Source organism: Ovis canadensis, chromosome 10 (genome assembly GCF_042477335.2).
Source record: "Ovis canadensis isolate MfBH-ARS-UI-01 breed Bighorn chromosome 10, ARS-UI_OviCan_v2, whole genome shotgun sequence".
Taxonomy (NCBI): domain Eukaryota; kingdom Metazoa; phylum Chordata; class Mammalia; order Artiodactyla; family Bovidae; genus Ovis; species Ovis canadensis.
Window position 1 is genome coordinate 49,715,045 of NC_091254.1, and position 19,387 is coordinate 49,734,431.

The window sequence follows — 19,387 nt, forward strand, 5'->3', positions numbered from 1 at the left end:
TCACGCCCACCGGGAAGAGGCTCCGTCTCACTGCGACCACCGCCTCCGCGCCGGACCACAGCCTCCCATCCCCGACTCGCGACCCCAGGCCCGGCTGGTTCTGCCCGGACGCGTACGACCCTCACACGCGTCCCGCCGTGCCCTGTCCTTGCCTCGGAGGAGTGCCCAATCTACCTCGGACACGCCCCCGTCCCCGCCCACAACAAGGTGCGCAGGCTCGGGGGCGGGGCGGAGACTTCCTTGGTCTCGCGACACCGCGGCCAGGCGCGAGTTTTCGGGACGCCGTGAGAAGCGGCGCGAGCGCCGCCTCAGAGCGCTTCCGCAAAGATGGCGGCGGCGGGCGGTGCGCGACTGGCGGCCTGGGGCGAAAGGCTGCGGCGGGGTTTCGCTGCCGGCCGGCGGGCCTGGCCGGGCCCCGGGCCCGTGGCGGCGGCAGTGGCCGGCGTGGCCGTGGCAGGAGCAGGAGCGGCGTGGTATCACGGCCGCGTGAACGTGGCGGCGCCCCAGGGCAGCCTCACCGTCCTAGCTCAGGTACGGGACGGGCCCAGTCCGGAGCCCCGCCGCGCCCCTCAGCCCTCGGGCGGCCGGAGGGTGGGGATGAGCAGTGGGCGTCTGGGGCGGCCCTGGGGCAGCCGTCTACCTGCGGGGACGTGGGGGCGTGTCCGGTGCAGGCCTCCCCGTCCCGCAGGACCGCCAGGTGGTCGAGCTGTGCCAGCAGGAACTCTTTAATAATGAAAGCGTGCGCCCTAAAAGTCGGTCGGTTCATGATTCCTGGTTTCGTGGTCAACTGTCAGGAACATTGCTGCATGTCATAAATCTGTGTGCTTCCACGCGCTCGAAGTACCAAGCTAAAGACGTTTCTTCTAAAACTGCGGTATTTGAAAGTAAAGTTCATATTCCCTGGTTCCGCATTAATTTTCCACGTAAAACATTTGAAGCTTTGAGAGTAAAGTTTGTGTATGAATACTTTTGAAGATTAAAAGCAGTAATCTTTTTCTGTGGTTAGACAACATTTTTTCTTTCTAACGGCCTTGAGTTCTGACAGACTCAGCAGTCAAGATTCAACAAGAGAGGAAAGAAAGCTGGCCTTGTGACTTAAAACTAAATATTGACAGCATTTTTACTTGTATTAAATTAAAATGCCACAAAGTGAATACGTGCAATAACTCTTCCCCCATCCTCATACCATTTCTGATCCCAGGAGGAAGAATCTAACAGCGTTTTATAGCATTTTTGTTCATCCTGTGTCAAGCAGTTCCGTTTACTGTTCATCTTTGGTTTCTCTGCTTCTGTTTCATCCCTTTAGTTCATCCTGTTTAGTTAATCTTCCCAAGAGTGTCACTTTAACCACATCTTGTACCCTTCTTCAGAAACCATTAGTGCCTCATGCTCCTAGGATAAAACCCACATTTTTAAGTTTTGTTATTCAGAGCCCTCTGAGTCACAGTCTGACATCGAGCTTCACCTGCCTGTTTCCTCCGTCCTTGGAACAAGGGGCCTGTCCATCTCTCTGCTGCCCCAGCTGCTGCTCTGCCAGCTGCAGCACCACCACTACTTTGGAGTCACTTGTGCACAGTCTAGAACTACTGAGCTGTATGTGCTTTTGACACAGAAGTATGTATTATATAATTATTTTACTTAGTATGGCAAGGTGGTAAATCTTAACATGGTTTTAAAATAATAGTCATGATGTCCTTCATTTCTAGTCATCACAGTAAGTGATTTCTCCAATAAAAATAGTGAATTTATATCCATTTGCTTATGCACTTTCCCGGTTTCCATTGTGACCCGTGCTTGCAATTGTGAGGGTTAGTCAGGAATTCAGGCTTGAATTCGAGGTCATGAAATAGCAGATATGGAATTTCCCTTCTTTCCACAGTTCTGGAAGTGCTGCCTCTGTGCCAGGCAGAATGCAAGGAACTGGAAATTCAAGACACATTTCAAGTGCTCACAGTTTAATGCAGGGGGGGACTTTAATCTAGGGTGAGGGGGTGATAAATGCTGATGCTCTGGGGGCATCTGGAAAAGCCCGGCACACAAGCCTGCTGTCCTGAAGTGGTGGCCTGTGGGATGAACAGGGTTTGCAGGGCAGGGAGAAGGGGGTGAGCATTGCAGCGGTCTGGAGAGAAGGATTGAATTGGTAAGACCTGGGCTGTAGAAGATGAGGTTCAGAACCAGTGGCGGGGTATCAGGTCAGAAAAAAGTTTTTATCTAGAGGACAGCAGGCAGCCATCCTGAAGATTCCTAACCTTCATGGTTAGGAATGTTCCCCTGAGAATACAGGCCTAGAATTCAGGGAGTCTGGGGCTTCCCTGGTGGCTCAGACATTAAAGAATCTGCCCGCAGTGCGGGAGACACGGGTTTGATCCGAGGGTCAGAAGATCTTCTGGAGAAGGAAATGACAACCCCTCCAGTATTCTTACCTGGAAAATTCCATGGACAGAGAAGCCTGGAGTGCTGCAGTCCTTGGGGTCACAGAGTCGGACACAACTAAAGCAACTTAGTACATGAACTTAAATACTAAAGATGACATTTTTGTTTTCGATGACCTATAAACTTAACATTTTCTTAAATTGTGAGTGTAGGCAAGTAGCTGAAGAAGTATTAACAATAGCTGACTGTCATCAGTAGCGATCTCAGATATTTTCCTATTCTGATACCATTGTTACAGATATCTCAACAACACTTTGAAATTAGAGTGCTTATTCAGCCTGCCACTGTCTCATGTTATTTAATGCATAAATCAAGAATTATGCTTATTGCAGATTTGGCTTTCACCTTTGGAAAAAGAGTATGGAGACTTTTTTGAAGGGAGTGGATTGAAAGCGAGTTCAGAAACTTGCAGTAATTCAGGAGAGAGTTGGTGATGGCTCAATTAGTGGATGACTTGGAAAGAAGTTTAAAGATAAATTTGCAGAATCTTGTGTAAAATGTAATTGTTTCAGCAAATAATACAGGTTCACTCCCCACCACTATCCAAAAGTAGAGCATTCCTTTGAAACCTTTTGTAAGCTGGAATGGTGTAAAATCAAAGAGCAGTTACCTTAGACACATCTTGCTCACGGATACATGAAATAAATGGAGCTGAGTCACAGATGTTCACAGACGCAGTTTGAGCTCTGGCATCTGACGCTGAGATGCTGAGTTCAGTTCCAGGGAGGAAGCTTGGCAGGACCACTCTTGCTGCCTGGGATGTACACTGCCCCTATGACGGTTCACCAAAAAAGGCTGAGCACTACTTTCGATTTTTGCCTTTTTTTTGTAAAAGCAAAACTCCTCTTCAGAATGTTTTTGGTTAGCAGATACAAGTACCAGTGTAGGTCTTTGGTGAAAGTGAAGTGGCCTGAAGCAGAGGACTCCTACAGGAATCCTGTACCAGTGATGACATCTGGGCAACAACATATTATTGCCTCTTTCAGAGATCCTCCAGAGCATGTCATCCTACCAGTCACATTTATGTAAGCTGCTTCCTCCAAAACACTTTAGTATATTTGAAAACTGTTCTAGGTTTCTAGAAATACTCTCTTTGAAAGTATTGATGTATTTGATTCTGGTATAGTAAAATGAGATAAGACATGATAGAAGGGAGAAGACAAAATTATTTTATTATTCCAAGCCATTCTGCTCTAAAAGGATAGAAGTCCTTAGTAAGCCTTGATATGTTAAAAAAAAAATACACACCCCATATACATATATAGTTACCTCATGGGGAAAACAGGAACTCTAGAGTTTTTGAGTTGCAATGGCAAAATTATTTTCTTCCCGCAGGAATTTCAATAATATATAAAAGTTTTTAATTTTTAGTGTATTTTGTTTTTGCAAACTAGAAACAATATATTGATAAACCAAAACTGATGAAAACAAATCTTCATATCACTAAGTAAATCTCTAGTGACATGTAAGATCAGACTTAGGGTAGAACTTGTCTGAATCATTTTGATATTATATATGCTTGTAATAAGGCCTAAAACCAGAAAGGGGAGGAGAAAAAATAAAAATTCATTACAGTTCGAAGTTGACAACAATTACGTTTTATTTGTTCTAACTGATTTGTTGATTGAATATTTCATTTATCCTCTAAATTTTTACACTTTGTGGCCTTACAATTTTCAAGTTATATGTAATACTGAATATGTTTCCCTGACTTCATAGTAGGATTTTGGGGTTTGCTTTTTAATGAAAAATTTGTCCACTATGCTTAAAGTAAAAGTATTGTGTATTGAGTCCATTGTTGTGCTTAGTCTCTCAGTCCTATCCGACTTTTTGCAATCCTATGGACTGTAGTAGCCTGCCAGGCTCCTCTGTCCATGGAATTCTCCAAGCAAGAATACTGGAGTGGGTTGCTGTGCCCTCCTCCAGGGGATCTTCCCAGCCCAGGGATCAAACACAGGTTTCCGCCATTGCAGGCGGATTCTCTACCGTCTGAGCCAACAGGGAAGCCCTATCTAGTCCGTAATACTGTATAAATGTTTTCTATTCTATGTAAATCCAAATTCCTTATTCTATAGATTCATACGTGTCAGATTCCATTTGATATTGTTTATTTGCACTTATAAATTCTTGGAAGCTTTCCTTAACATTTAATCTGTTATTCTTTTATAGAACTTATCGCTTCCTGAAATTGTTTTATTGTTTCTTTTGTCTGTCTTAGAAAGATAGCCTCTTATCTTTTTCATCTCTGTATTCTTGGTGCATAAAACATTCACCATTACATAATGTTTGTCCAAAGAGTGAATAAATGAACTGTACTTTGTAACAAAGTGACCTTGCCTAACTTTGGTTTGATTAGCCTTTGTAGAAATAATAGACAAGCAGTATCCAGAATATGTTCATATTCAGCTGAGTTACTAAATGTCATGTGTATATTCAGTTACACACTTAGGGTTATAGAGACATATGCCGTGTTCCCAGTAGGAAACCTAAGTACATAGGAAACTTTGCCCTTCTGCCAAATCCCAAAGGCCTGGTAAAGAGTCTTGTGCATAGTAGGTGTGCTAATTATTTATTGAATTGGTAAATGAGCTGATGAAATCTGTGAGACAGTAATGGATATTCCTTTGTCTCAGAATATTCCACCTGTTACTGTGTATGAGATTTAATTTTTAATTCATGTTGTTAATACTTAAACCTGTCTTTATACAGCAAGCTTTTGTCTGGAGCCATCACATTAAAATATCAAAATTAATTTTAGAATAAAATAAAATGCATTTTCATTCCAATTATTGAGATCCTTCAACTTGTAAACCTCAAGCCAAATACATTTTTTAAATTAATTTGTTTTGACTGTGTTAGGTCTTTGTTGCTCCTCACAGGCTTTCTCTAGTTGTGGTGAGCAGGGGCTTCTCATTGCAGTGACTTTTCTTGTTGAGGAGCCCTGGCTCTAGGACAGGAGGGCTTCAGTAGTTGCGGGTCCCTGGCTCTAGGGCACAGGCTCAGTGGTTGTGGTGCATGGGCTGAGTTGTTCCAAGGCTTCTAGAATCTTCCCAGACTAGGGATAGAACCCATGTTCCCTGCATTGACAGGTGGCTTCTTAACTACTGGACCACCAGGGAAGTCCTAAATTATTTTTAAATTTGGAAAATAACCCTGACCTAGACTAAACCCAACTGTATCAATAGACTATTTTGATGTTAAATGTGTGGCACACATTTTTGTATACTATTAATTACACTAAAGATTCACATACAACAAGATCTGTATCTTAACAACTGACTCATTTCCTCTTAGGGAGAGAATGGTTTGGTTTACATGGTCAGTGTTTCTGAAAGAGTCAGCATCCCACGGACCTGGGTTTGGCTTGGGCTCCACAGGTGAGGGCCGGTGGCTGGCATAAGAGGCACATAAGTCTGGGCACAGAAACAGAAAGGGTGATGGGAGCTGGACTGGAAGGGTAAATTTCCTTACAACCTTTGATCTCCCTGCCTCCCACCCGTCTGGAGTCTGGTAGATTGTTACAGGCTCAAGCAGAGTCACACACGGTTCCTATGGCTTAGGCAGGGGCCAGTGGAAGTGACGCCCAGAGAGGAGGCAGTGAGATTGCAGTTCCTCCCATTCCCAAGGTATTAGCAGCACTCCAGGAAGGGGCTTTTTGCATTATCCTTCAGTTTTAATTGAGGTGTAGTTGACATAAAAATTGTATAAATTTAAGGTGTACCACTTGATGTCTTACTTGTATACACTGTGAGATGGTCAGCACTGTCAAGCTGATTAACATCCATCACCTCACGAAGTTACCATTGTTGTGTGTGGGTATGTAGTGAGAACACTTAGATCTACCCTCCTAATAAACCTGAAGCACATGATACAGTATTTATGTACAGTATAATATGTGTATTGTCATGCTCTCCATTAGATATCCAGGACTTAGCCTGCATAACTGACACTTCATACCCTTTGACCAGCATCTCCCCATCCCCCCAGCCTCTGGCAACCACCATTCGCTTTGTTCTATGAGTTTTACTATTTCAGTTTCACAGATAAGTGAGCTGTGTAGTATCTGTCTGTCTGTATCTGGCTTATTTCACTGAGCTTAATACCCTCCAGGTTCGTCCATACTGTAATCCTTGGCAGGGTTCCTTATCCAAAGGCTTGTTTGTCAACTTGTGGTATGGGTATGTATCAGTATCTTCTTTATCCATTATCTGTTGATGGAAACTTCGGTTCTTTTCATACCTTGGCTCTTGTGAACAACGAGCAGTGACCTTGGAAGCTCGGATTTCTATTAGAGATACTGACTTTGGAAGTGAAATTGTTCATTTTTTGAGGAACCGCCTTACTTTCTCCACAGTGGCCTCACAGTTTACAGTAATGGTATAGGAGGGTTCCCGTTTCTCCACAGTCTCACCAGTGCTTATCTCCTGTCATTTTGATAATAGCCATTCTGACAGGTGGGAGATAGTACCTCACTGTGGTTTTGATTTGCATTTCCCTGATAATTAGTGATTTTGAGCACTGCCTTTTATATCTGTTGGTCTTTTGTAGGTAGGTTGTCTTTTCAAAAATGTTGATCAGGTCCTTTGCTTGATTAATCAGGACTTTGGTGTTGTGGTTTTTGCCGTCGACCTGAGTTGCCTTTGTATGTTGAATACTAACTCATCAGATGTGTGGTTTGTAAATAATTTCTTCCCCTCCCATGGGTTGATTGCTTCCTTTGCTGTGTAGAAGCTTTTTACTTTGATGTAGTATTGACAATTTTTGCTTTTATTCTCTGCTTTTGGTGTCATACCAAAAAAATCATTGCCAAGACCAAAGTCAAGAAGCTTTCCCTCTGTTTTCATCTCATAGTTTTCGATTCTTACACTTAAGTCTGTAACCCATTTTGAGTTAGTTTTTGTATAAGGTGCAGGATGAGGGCCCAATTTACTCTTCTGCATGTGGCCATCCAGTTTTCCCAACACTGTTTGTTGAAGAGACTGTCCTTTCCCCGTTTCATGTTCTTGGCTTTCTTATTGAAGATGAGTTGACTGTAAATGTGTGAATTTACATCTCTTTCTGTTCCAGTGGTTTATATGCCTGTTTTTATGCCAGTACCATACTTTTCAGCACCTGCCACTTCTGGTTTTATTACTGTAGTGTTGTAATAGATTTTGAAATCAGGAAGTGTAATGCCTCCAGGTGTGTTTATCTCCCTCAAGATTGCCTTGACTTTTTCAGGGTCTTCTGTGGTTCCATAGCAATTTTAGGATTTTTTTTCTTTTCCTATTTCCATAAAGAATGTCATTGGGATTTTGCTGGAGAGCTCTTTGAATCTGTAAATCTCCTAGGTCTGTTGCAACTGAAAGAGTGAAGACAGACTGTTGAGCTTTGGGCATGCTGATATAGGGGAGTTGTTGCTGACCTTGAAAAAAGGCATTTCAGTGAAATACTGGAGGCAGTTTAACTGGAGTGTGTTGAGGAGAGACTGAAGTAAGGAAGCAAAGAAAGCAAATCAGTTCAGTTCAGTCGCTCAGTCGTGTCTGACTCTTTTGCGACCCCATGGACTGCAGCGCTCCAGGCCTCCCTGTCCATCACCAACTCCTGGAGTTTACTCAGCTCGTGTCCATAGAGTCGGTGATGCCATCCAACCATCTCATCCTTTGTCGTCCCCTTCTCCTTCTGCCTTCAATCTTTCCCAGCATCAGGGTCTTTTCCAAGGAGTCAGTTCTTTGCATCAGGTGATAGAGATGCTTCTTTCTAGAAGTGTTGCTGAAAGAATATGAAAAGAAACACTTGCTGGGAGAGTGATGTAATTAGGAGGCAAAACCTGGTCCAGCTCTGATTGTGGGGGAATTAGAGGTGGACATATTTAAGGAAGGAAAAAAGCCCCTGGAGCCCAGGCTCAAGCCCAGGAAGAAAGGTCAGGCTATGAGAAGAATAAGTTTTCCTCCTTCATCCTAACAGGGAGGGGAAGCGGACGGTGTGGCTAACCTAGCAGCTGGCTATAGACCTGATGAACTGCTCTGGAAAATCAGGAGGTAAAATCAGGGACACTGGGTGGTGGGTCAGAGTAATGACTACTGCTGGAAAGGCAGGCTGTGGAGGGCGGGAGAGACGGGTTCACGCACTCATGAAGAAGAGAGCTTGGCCCAGGGGCCACGGACTTCTGATGGCTTGCTTTTGGTGATTTTCCCTTGTAGCTAAAAAATATTACCTAACATTATTTTTAAGAAGGCTTGGTATTATGAGTTTAATGTGGATAATATATTGCATTATGGCATTTAAATTTTAAAATTAAATTCTAAAATAGTAATAGAACATCAAAGGTGATTTTTCTTTGATACTATTTAAATTCACATTTTGAACTCATTTTGTGAGTACAGCCTGACTGAAACAAATGGTCACACATTTTAAATAAAAGCAAGGAGTGTGGATCTTCATGTTCTAATAGTCAGAAATATATTAACTTGGAAAGCAGCAGGTGTTACTAGATGCAGGACTCCTTTTCTGTTGCATATCAATGAATATTTTAAAACTCAAATAATGTAATTATGAGATGGAACTATTAATATTTTAATTTGCTGTAAGAGCTCTAAACAATTTTAAAAATTAAATTGGCACATTGAAACTATCACAGCATTATTAATTGGCTGTACTCCAATATAAAATAAAAAGTTAGAAAAATTAAATTGGCACTGCTTTATTTTACTTCAAGTTGTCTGACTATCTTTGTGGTCATTATTTTTGTGAAGGGAAGAAAAGGACATTAGTAAGATCTTAGCAAGGTAGAACAAGAATATATTGGCGTCTGCTGGGATTGAGGTGTATTTGTGCACAGTCCCTTGGATTTAATGATAGTGCATTTAAAATTGGTTATGCCAAGGGCAGTGAAGTGATAGCAGCATACAGAGGTTTAATAACCGTGAAACACTGTAAGCCTAATGAAGACAAAAGCTTTTTTGCAACAGTAAAGCAAGAATGCAAAGTTTTTATACTTTATTGCCTCAGGTAAAAAATGTGTCTGGAAACAGATAAGTGATGACAAAGCTTTGATGTTAATAAACCCAAATGGAAGTCAGAAATCAAAGTGTGTAAGTGGCCAGATTATGGAAAGAGAGATGACAAGAGTTATACCCTGTGATTAGATGTAGTTTGTGCTTTGGGCAAAGCTATTTGTCCTGCATGAATGAGAAGTTGTCTTTCCTTCCTTCCTCGTGGACACTATCTCTATATCCTACTGTAACTCTTTGGAGGTGCTTTTCGGGGAGGTGGGGCCAGAGGGGCAAGAAAGGAAGGAAAACAAATTATAAAAGCAGAAGCATTTTTAATCTGTCATTTTGCAGTTATGTTTATTTAGCTGAACCTGGAAGTAAAAAATTACTATTTACTCTCATTCTATGAAGCATGTGTTCTGGTAGATAATGTGTTCAAATTAATGCTTTTGCTACTGTAAGTTTTGGAGCTTTATTAATTATACCAGTGCACAAACATATCCAAAGCCATCAATTATAACAGTATATGAACTTAAAAGTTACAGTTTAAAAAGTAATAAATATTTGGTAACATAAACAATAGCAAATATATTCTCTTAATAATCTGCTTTCCATTAAAAAAAACTGTTAAATGTTTCAGATTATAAATAATTTCAATATAGAAATAATACTTAATGGAACCCCTGGAGGAAAAGTGGCAACCCACTCCAGTATTCTTGCCTGGGAAATCCTGTAGACAGGGGGCTGCAGTCTGTGGGGTCACAAAGAGCCAGACACAACTTGGCAACTGAACAACAACAGCAAATCCTATGTTTAAGCATAGCCTGGTGTATATAGACATTTTTCATTGACATCTGTAGAAGTTTCATGAACATGGGGGTATTGCAGAATAAAATTTGTGATTTCTGTTCATTAAGAAATACGGTCTTACAAGATCTTTAGTTTGTCTGTATGTATACTGTGTGGTCCAACCAGTCCATCCTAAAGGGGATCAGTTCTGGGTGTTCTTTGGAAGGACTGATGCTAAAGCTGAAATTCCAATACTTTGGCCACCTCATGGGAAGAGCTGACTCATTGGAAAAGACCCTGATGCTGGGAGGGATTGGGGGTAGTAGGAGAAGGGGACGACAGAGGGCTGGATGGCATCACCGACTCAATGGACATGAGTTTGGGTGAACTCCGGAAGTTGGTGATGGACAAGGAGGCCTGGTGTGCTGTGATTCATGGGGTCGCAAAGAGTCAGACACGACTGAGCGACTGAACTGAACTGAACTCAACTGATACTGTATGGTTGGTGTGTCCTATACTAGAAGTTGTGTACCTTCAGTGTTTCCTGTCACATTAAACTTTAACACAACATAGTTAAATTTTAACACAACATAGTTCCAGGTGTCTTCCTCCTAGGTCTTCATCGGGGCTGCTCTGTGCCCGAAGTGCAGACCATTTTTAAAGTTAGACAGAATGAACCTTAAGTAGGAAAGCACAATGTTCTTTCTACAAACTGTTGTAGATATTCCTAAGCAAAGTATGATGGGCTTAACTTCTCCGCTGTTTGGTAAGATCAGTCATGTTTCTCTTTTGTTGGTGTACACAATTAGAAGATTATGCATAATAAGAAATTACAAATGAGTTGGTTTCTATGTTTCTGAGTGTGTGCAATGTATAAATATCAAGAGATTAAATCACACTATTAGTGTTTTAAAGATGGAATCTTTTCCAGTTTATATTTGTTGCTAACTGACCGAATTAGGGCCAGTTCAGATCAGAAGCAAGTCCCTGATAGGGTTTCTGCTTCTGTTCAGACCCACGGTCCTGGGGAGTTCTGGGGCCAAGATCAGGTCTGGAGCCTCTCTGTGGCTGTTCCTGCTCTGGGTGCCGGGCTGGGATGGGCGCCCCTGAGCTGTGGCTGCTGAGGAAGAAGCATGAAGAGCTGACACTTCCCAATGGCTCACCCAGTTGGCAGTCCTGCCTGTGCTGAAGTGAAAAGCTTAGCTCCTTGTAGTGCCTGCTTCACACTTACCAAGTGAGGTGCTATAATGTGGAGCCAGGCAGAATGGTTCTAAGGGAACACTATGCTGTAACCAGGGAGGAGGATATAGGAGTTACCTACCCTCTCCCAAGCATGGACACTGTTTTCACATATAATTTCCAGGGGCCTTGTGCAGCAGGAAGCATGATTGCAGTGTAGGGTATGAGCCTCCGCTCTAAATGTTTAGGTTACCTGTTTGTTCCCTCTAGGTTCTTAGTATTTGTCCTTCTTTACATCACAGAATGCTTCGAGTGTTACATTTAAAATTACTTTCAAGTGAACTGTTTGATCCTGTCCCTGCCTTCCTCTTTGGTTTTGGATGATTCTCTCTTCAGATCAGATAATTTGCATGTTTGCTCTACTCTTTGAACAGTCGTTCAAAGTGTGCCGACTGTATATTCTCTAGCCCAGCGTACTGTCCGTTGGCCCTGTTATGCTGGTTCATCTGTTGACGTCTCTGGAAACACACAGATGCCTCTATTTCCACATCCCTCTCCTTTGAACGATAAAGACCCGTCACCCGAGAGAGTATCTTCACGTTAATTCTCTTTACCCTTCAGCAAGCAGGTGAGGTGGGTCATTCAGGAACTCAAAGCCTAAAAAGTCTACTTTTGGTTTCATAGTAACATGTTTAATACTGGTAATAATATAACTATATAAAGTCATTAATAAAGGAGTAACTAAATAGCAGCCATAAATATTTAGAAACTGATTTTAGCACTAAACAAAGTGACAAAGTTATCCAAATCTTCGGATATTCAGAGCAACCCTTTGGAACTTCACTAGCAATTTGGGTTTGGCTCTTAGGGTTTCCTGAGTCTTTTCAGAACTTCAGGCCATATTTTAGCCTATACGTATATGTTCCTTCCTTTTCTCTACTCTGTTCCCACATTTAACTAGAATTATTCTCCTGATTATGAAGAGTACAGGAGTAAGTTGACCTGCAAATAAATGTTAAAAGGGCATGATAACCTTTTTAACTACCCAGGTGCTAGTTCTTTCCTTGCCTACCCTTAAAATATGTATGTGACAATTTACAATAAATGGTAGGTTTTCATTAGTTTTGTTTCTCGTGTAAGAGCCTGAAAGTCTCAAGGGTCAAGATAAAGATTATTCTTTAACATGCACCCAAAGAGGAACTTCCCTGGTGTTCCAGTGCCTAAGACTCCACACTCCCAATTCAGGGGGCCTGGATTCCATCCTTGGTCAGGGTGCTAGATCGCACATGCTGCAGCTAAGAGTTTGCATGAACGAAGATCAGAGATCTTGCTTGCTACAACTAAGACCTGGCGCAGCCAAATAAATAGATAAATGTTTTTTCAAAAATAAATAATGTGTTCTATATTTATACTTCACAAAGTTTTAATGAACATTAAATTAATTTGCAAAACTATGTAATCACATCTGTGCATTACTTTTCCTTTTCATGTCATGTAATCTATGTATTGCTTCATTTGCTGATTTAACTTATAAACATCAACAGAAATAAGTGACATGTGTCATAGTACTTTTATTGTTAAAGCAGTAACTTTACCTGTTTTGCCAGTGCTTGGTAAAATGTTCACCTCATCTCCTGCTCATTTGTTACAAATACATTTTAATCAAAACTTTTTCTTAGACACATTGTATTATGTCCACTAACTCCAAGTGGAAGCTGAAGAAAATCCATTGCAGTCTAAACCAAACACAACATAAAGCCTAAAGTCCACTGGATCATTCAGATTTATGGACAGAAAGTGTTCGGCAGCTGGTGCAGCCCGGTTTCAGAGCCTCCATTTCCGAGATTCTGTGACTTCTACAGCAGCACAGAAGAAGACACACTTAGAGTCCAGTTGCCACTGCCACCAGCTGTCCACAGCTCTGCCTCTGTGCTCCTCTGATGAAGGCATCTTTAAAATCTATAGTCACGAGCAGTATGCGATAATTTGTGGTTGTAATAAAAGGAGACAAAGGGTCTTTATTTCTGTTGTGTGCACACTTAGGTGCAGTTGTACATGATAGAGCACATACCTAGTTACCCAAGGATAGCTTAATAAATTGTTAATACCATGATGCTGGGAAAGATTGAAGGCAAAAGGAGAAGGGGGCGACAGAGGATGAGATAGTTAGCATCACTGATTCAGTGGACATGAATTTGGGCAAACTCCGGGAGACAGTGAAGGATGGGAAAGCCTGGCCTGCTGCAGTCCATGGGGTTGCAAAGAGTCAGACAGAACAGCAACTGAATAACAGTAACAACAGGATTTAAACTATATCAGCACAAAACCCTTTTGCCTGTTGGTTCAAGGTCTGAAATCTATTTTTTAATTACTTTTTGAACATCACCCTTGGAGTGTGGAATTGATTCCCGTTCATAAAAGTTCATTCATTTCTGGCACACTTTTTTGAACCATTTAACAGTATTAACCACATAGTAGGCACTGGAAACACAGAAGAGAGAGAGCCTGTCCTTGAGGCAGGCACTCGGGGCAGACACTCTCTGTCCACAGAGTTACCAGGCTTCAGTGAACGCTAGCTGAGTTCTGCACGCGCACTCTGAAAAACACCTAACCCACACAGGTGCTCGGGGAAGGAGTCAGAGGAGACAACCCGAACGCTTAACAAATGAGAGAGGGACAAGAAGCAACTCACGTGCTTACCTTTGTGAAGTTTCTTAATCACAATCAGAAGCCAAGTGGTTACTTCATCTGTCTCCTGGAAAGAGCTGCAGTTTAAAGGTTTTTGAAGGTCATCGGAGGGACCCAGGTAACAGCTGAAACTCGGGACGTACCAGCAGACCCAGTCAGTTTCAGGAAAGTGAGGTTGGCAATGAGCAAAACTAGGGTTGACGCTTTAAATTAGTGTGGTATTTGTTTTGTTCAAGGCCAATTCATAAAAATAATAATGTCAATGGAATTTTAAGATAGAAGTGTAATTTTTGATTTTAATAAGAAGTTGCAAATCTGCCCCTTTGTTAAAGCTTTCATTATTTTTCCTTTTACCTTGAAGGTTTTCAAAAAACTCTGTTCTTTTTGTTTGAGATAAATTTGTATGCAAGCAACATATTGCTGTTTGAGGGGTAGTGGTGGGTGTTTTTTAATTCATTTTTTTAATACCAAATTTTGTGTAGGGTCAGGGTATGGGCTTGAGGGATGTGGTGGTAGAAAAGCAAACTGCCATCGTGTTGACCCACAAGCTGTAGAAACCCACCCTCACTGTGCTACTGTGAGCTGAGGAAGTGTGGAGCAAGACAGTCTTGCTGGGGATTAGAGGTGTGGGACTCTGAGTGTGTCAGGGAGAAAGTGGGGGCATGGTGGAGGAGACTACGAATGACTCACTTTCCTCCTGAAATCCCAAACTATAAAATGCTTAGAGCTACAGACCACAGCTATTCTTGTGAAGGGACGGGAGAGAGTCCTTTAATCCATCCTCTTTGCACCACACTGTGTGCTGTAGGATGCAGTCTCCTCAGTGTTGTCACCCTCGTGGTCGCCTCTCTTTCTGACTCAGCCCTCTGATAACACCCTGTCCAGACTTACTGAGAGTTCTCAGTTTTGAGGAGACCTTTTTGCATGAGTGTGCAAGGTTCTGGCAATTAGATCATAGCTCATATCACAAAAGATTCCTTGTTACGTGCTACTCTACTCCTCGGTTGCCCAAAGAGAGGTCACAGCCCAGATAAATTTACTGATACCAGACCAACATAGTAGTCTTCTATATAAATTTAATTAAATAATAATGAAAAATATTACTCTGGTGCATCTCTGTCTCTCTCCTTTTTTTTTTTTTTTTGGTTCCCTGTGCTATATTGTAGACCCTCGTGGGTTATCTGTTTTATACATAGCAGTGTGTGTATCTGTTAATCCTGTACTCCTAAGTTATCCCTACCCTCTTTCCCCTTTGGTAACTATAAGTTTGTTTTCTGTGTTTGTGAGTCTGTTTTATAGATAAGTTCCTTCGTGTCACTTTTTAGATTCCACCTATAAAGGATAGCATATGGTATTTGTCTTTCTGTGTCTGACTCACTTCACTCAGTATGACAGTCTCCAGGTCCATCCATGTTGCTGCAAATAGCATTTTTCATTTTCATGTCTGAGTAATATTCCATTATGTGTACATACCACATCTTTATCCATTCCTCTGTTAGTGGACTCTGGGTTGCTTCCATTTCTTGACTGTTCTGAATACTGCTGCTGTGAACATTGAAGTACGTGCACATCTCTCTCATTTGAAAAGAAGTCGTAAAGTCATGGCTGATAAGTAACACTGGGAAAGTAACTATCGGAGATTGGGGTTTGTCATTGTGGGGCTTTCACATTTGCTAAATGCTCCCTTCATACTTCAGTCCAGCTCTTCAGTTCAGTTTAGTCGCTCAGTCGTGTCCGACTCTCTTCGACCCCATGAATCGCAGCATGCCAGGCCTCCCTGTCCATCACCAACTCCCGGAGTTCACCCAGACTCACGTCCGTCGAGTCAGTGATGCCATCCAGCCATCTCATCCTCGGTCGTCCCCTTCTCCTCCTGCCCTCAATCCCTCCCAGCATCAGAGTCTTTTCCAATGAGTCAACTCTTCGCATGAGGTGGCCAAAGTACTGGAGTTTCAGCTTTAGCATCATTCCTTCCAAAGACATCCCAGGGCTGATCTCCTTCAGAATGGACTGGTTGGATCTCCTTGCAGTCCAAGGAACTCTCGAGCTCCAACACCACAGTTCAAAAGCATCAATTCTTCAGTGCCCAGCCTTCTTCACGGTCCAGCTCTCACATCCATACATGACCACAGGAAAAACCATAGCCTTGACTAGACAGACCTTAGTCGGCAAAGTAATGTCTCTGCTTTTGAATATGCTATCTAGGTTGGTCATAACTTTTCTTCCAAGGAGTAAGCGTCTTTTAATTTCATGGCTGCAGTCACCATCTGCAGTGATTTTGGAGCCCAAAAAAATAAAGTCTGACACTGTTTCCACTGTTTCCCCATCTATTTCCCATGAAGTGATGGGACCAGATGCCATGATCTTCGTTTTCTGAATGTTGAGCTTTAAGCCAACTTTTTCACTCTCCTCTTTCACTTTCATCAAGAGGCTTTTTAGTTCCTCTTCACTTTGTGCCATAAGGGTGGTGTCATCTGCATATCTGAGGTTATTGAGATTTCTCCCGGCAATCTTGATTCCAGCTTGTGCTTCTTCCAGCATTCCTCATGATGTACTCTGCGTAGAAGTTAAATAAGCAGGGTGACAATATAAAGCCTTGACGTACTCCTTTTCCTATTTGGAACCAGTCTTTTGTTCCATGTCCAGTTCGAACTGTTGCTTCCTGACCTGCATACAGATTTCTCAAGAGGCAGGTCAGGTGGTCTGGTATTCCCATCTCTTTCAGAATTTTCCACAGTTTCTTGTGATCCACACAGTCAAAGGCTTTGGCATAGTCAGTAAAGCAGAAATAGATGTTTTTCTGGAACTCTCTTGCTCTAAGGGGCTGATTATTCATGTGTTACTTTATACATTGCTTGGTCATAGGAGATGTGTGATACTAAGTTGGTGTTGGAGGTTTGTAGGAAGAGTGTTTCCCTCGTGAGTGGGGCAGTGAGCTGAAGCAACGCTGTCATTTCTCAGGAAGTGTCACGTCGTGGCTATACTGAGTGACACTGAGGAAGCTGTATATTAATCCCTTGAAACCTACTTCACACGTTTTGTTTAGAATATAGACAAAAATGATGTGCCTCCTGAAAGGCAGTTATGAAGGAAGGGAACGTGCTTTTCTGCTCGGTGATCTCATCAGGAGAGAGAAGGTACTGGGATTTTTATTATTACTGTTTGTTTATTTGGCTGAGTCAGGTCTTAGTTGCAGTCTGTGAACGCTTAGTTGTGGCTGTGGCATCTAGTTCCCTGACCGGGGTGATGGAACCCGTGTCCCTTGGATTTGGAGTGCTAGTCTTAGCCACTGGACCAGGCGGGAAGTCCCGGCGCTTCCTTCTTTACTCCTCAGCATCCTGACAGCGGGCCCTCCTCTTCAGACAGATTGCGATCCTAGGAGATACTTCTTTAACTCATTTATTTAGGCATATGTCGTTTCATTTCACCGTGCTCATCTAGGAAAAGCCACACTACCTTTCTTCTCATCTCCGGAAAAAAGTCTAGACTAGGCCATCACTAGAGGAAACAGTGGGCTTCCGAGATGACTCAGCAGTAAAGAATCTGAATGCCAGTGCAGGAGACACAGATTCGATCCCTGAATCAGGAAGGTCCCCTGGAGTAGGAAATGGCAACCCACTCCAGTATTCTTGACTGGGAAATCCCATGGACAGAGGAGCCTGGTGGGCTACAATCCATGAGGTCTCAAATGGTCAGACACAACTAAACACACAGAGAAAACAATATCCAGAGCCCACAGAGAATAGTTGCCAGAACTTGCAGGTTTGCCAGGAATGACCGTCATCTCCCTCACTAATACTCTGTTATTTTGTAGAATTTATCGTGAATCATAGCTTACATAGTGAGTATTTTTAATTTAGTCCAGTAGTATTTTGTTTCACATACAATAAAATCTCCCTGATTCAGAACAAAATGGAAAAGTTCTAATGACTGAAAGTTTCCAGTTGTAAAGTTTTCTCTAAGAAGAAAAGATATTCTTTAATTATACCGCAGAAAGTTCAAAGACAGCAAAACAGTTACATTTTATCCAGATTATTGCAAATTCCAAAATAAAGACCCCCAAATGAATGGGTTTTGGGTCTGATGCAGTGTGTATATATTGGACATATTGAAAGCATTGTAAAGAAGGCCTGTTCTTTTCCCTACCTTCTTCCTGAGAAATGCCGAAACCAAAGAATGTTCAACAAAGAACAGAGCACTTTTTCCAATTTGTCACTTCATGGATAAAAAGTAGAGACAGAATGCTGAAGCACCTGTTGCTTTAAAGGCAATAAACTCGTGAAATGTTTTAACAGAAGTCATCAGCTTTCAAAGATCTCTTTTATCCAGTCCACATCACTCATTGCTCTTAATTCCTTTGTCACATTTTTTACTGCATTACAAGTAATCCTTGAAAGCCATGGAGCGTTTTAGGTTTAACCAGAACCATGTGGACAGCACTCTCGGGCTGAGGCTGGCCCCACCCCTGCTTCTCCACCCCTCCCTTCCCGCACACTTGGCTTCTGATGGAGGCTGGAGAAGCGCATCCCAGCTCTGTCACTCTCCAGCCTGGCCCAGTGGACCTGCTCTTTGATCTCCAGCAGCACATTCCGCTCACTCTTGTCTTCCCAAGAGACCGCCGCCTGCCAGGCTCTCTGTTATTTATGCGTCAACAGTCTGCATTGGCCAACAGGGTTGACTCCTGGTGTTTAGGAAATTTCATTCAGATAAATGTCAGGATTGGTACCATTTAGTCCGACCTACTGGAGTAGTTGTCTGAAACTGCAATAAATTAGTTGAGGGTGAAGATGGGTAGAAAAATTCTCTTCAGCGTCTTGGGTTGAGTAGCTTGACCATGTTTCTTCCTTTCTTTTCCTCGCACAGTACATCCACAAGCTTGATGTGTGTCTTCAAGAATTACTGCAGGAATGCGTCTTGCCTAATCCTTCACAGCGTCACTTTGTGTGTGACCTTCTCTGAGAACAGCTTTTAAGAGGTTCATCCCAGCAATAAGGGCATCCTGGTTCTAGCCTTATTTAGGTTTCCTGAAAGATCCAGAAGTGACCAGTCTCCTGTGCGGTCCTCATGCAGGCCGTGGCAGATAGCATCCTAAATTCTAAATCCGCGGGTTTGCGTGAGGTTTCCACTCTGGTTTTGATGTAGGCGCCCGATTTGTTCGTTTTCTCCTTGAAGCACAGCGTTTTCATGTTGAGCCCTGGGTGTCTGTCACACGTGTGGATGTTCTTTTCCCTAATTCCTTTCCTCTGCTTTTCTCCTGCCTTCTGTGTGATTATCCCCCCATCATTAGTTTGTATATTTTCTGCAGTGTTGATTCTAGTCTTTAC

At 42.5% G+C, this 19,387-nt stretch overlaps 1 protein-coding gene across 1 annotated transcript in view; it reads left to right on the forward strand.

The window, feature by feature from the left end:
• Positions 1–230: 230 nt before the first annotated feature.
• MICU2 (mitochondrial calcium uptake 2) overlaps positions 231–19,387 on the forward strand; it is a 52,033-nt gene continuing 32,876 nt past the window's right edge. Inside the window, exon 1 of the mRNA XM_069601679.1 lies at positions 231–531. Within this exon, the coding sequence (XP_069457780.1) occupies positions 328–531 (204 nt within the window). The 5' untranslated portion in view covers positions 231–327. The remainder of the gene's footprint in view (positions 532–19,387) is intronic.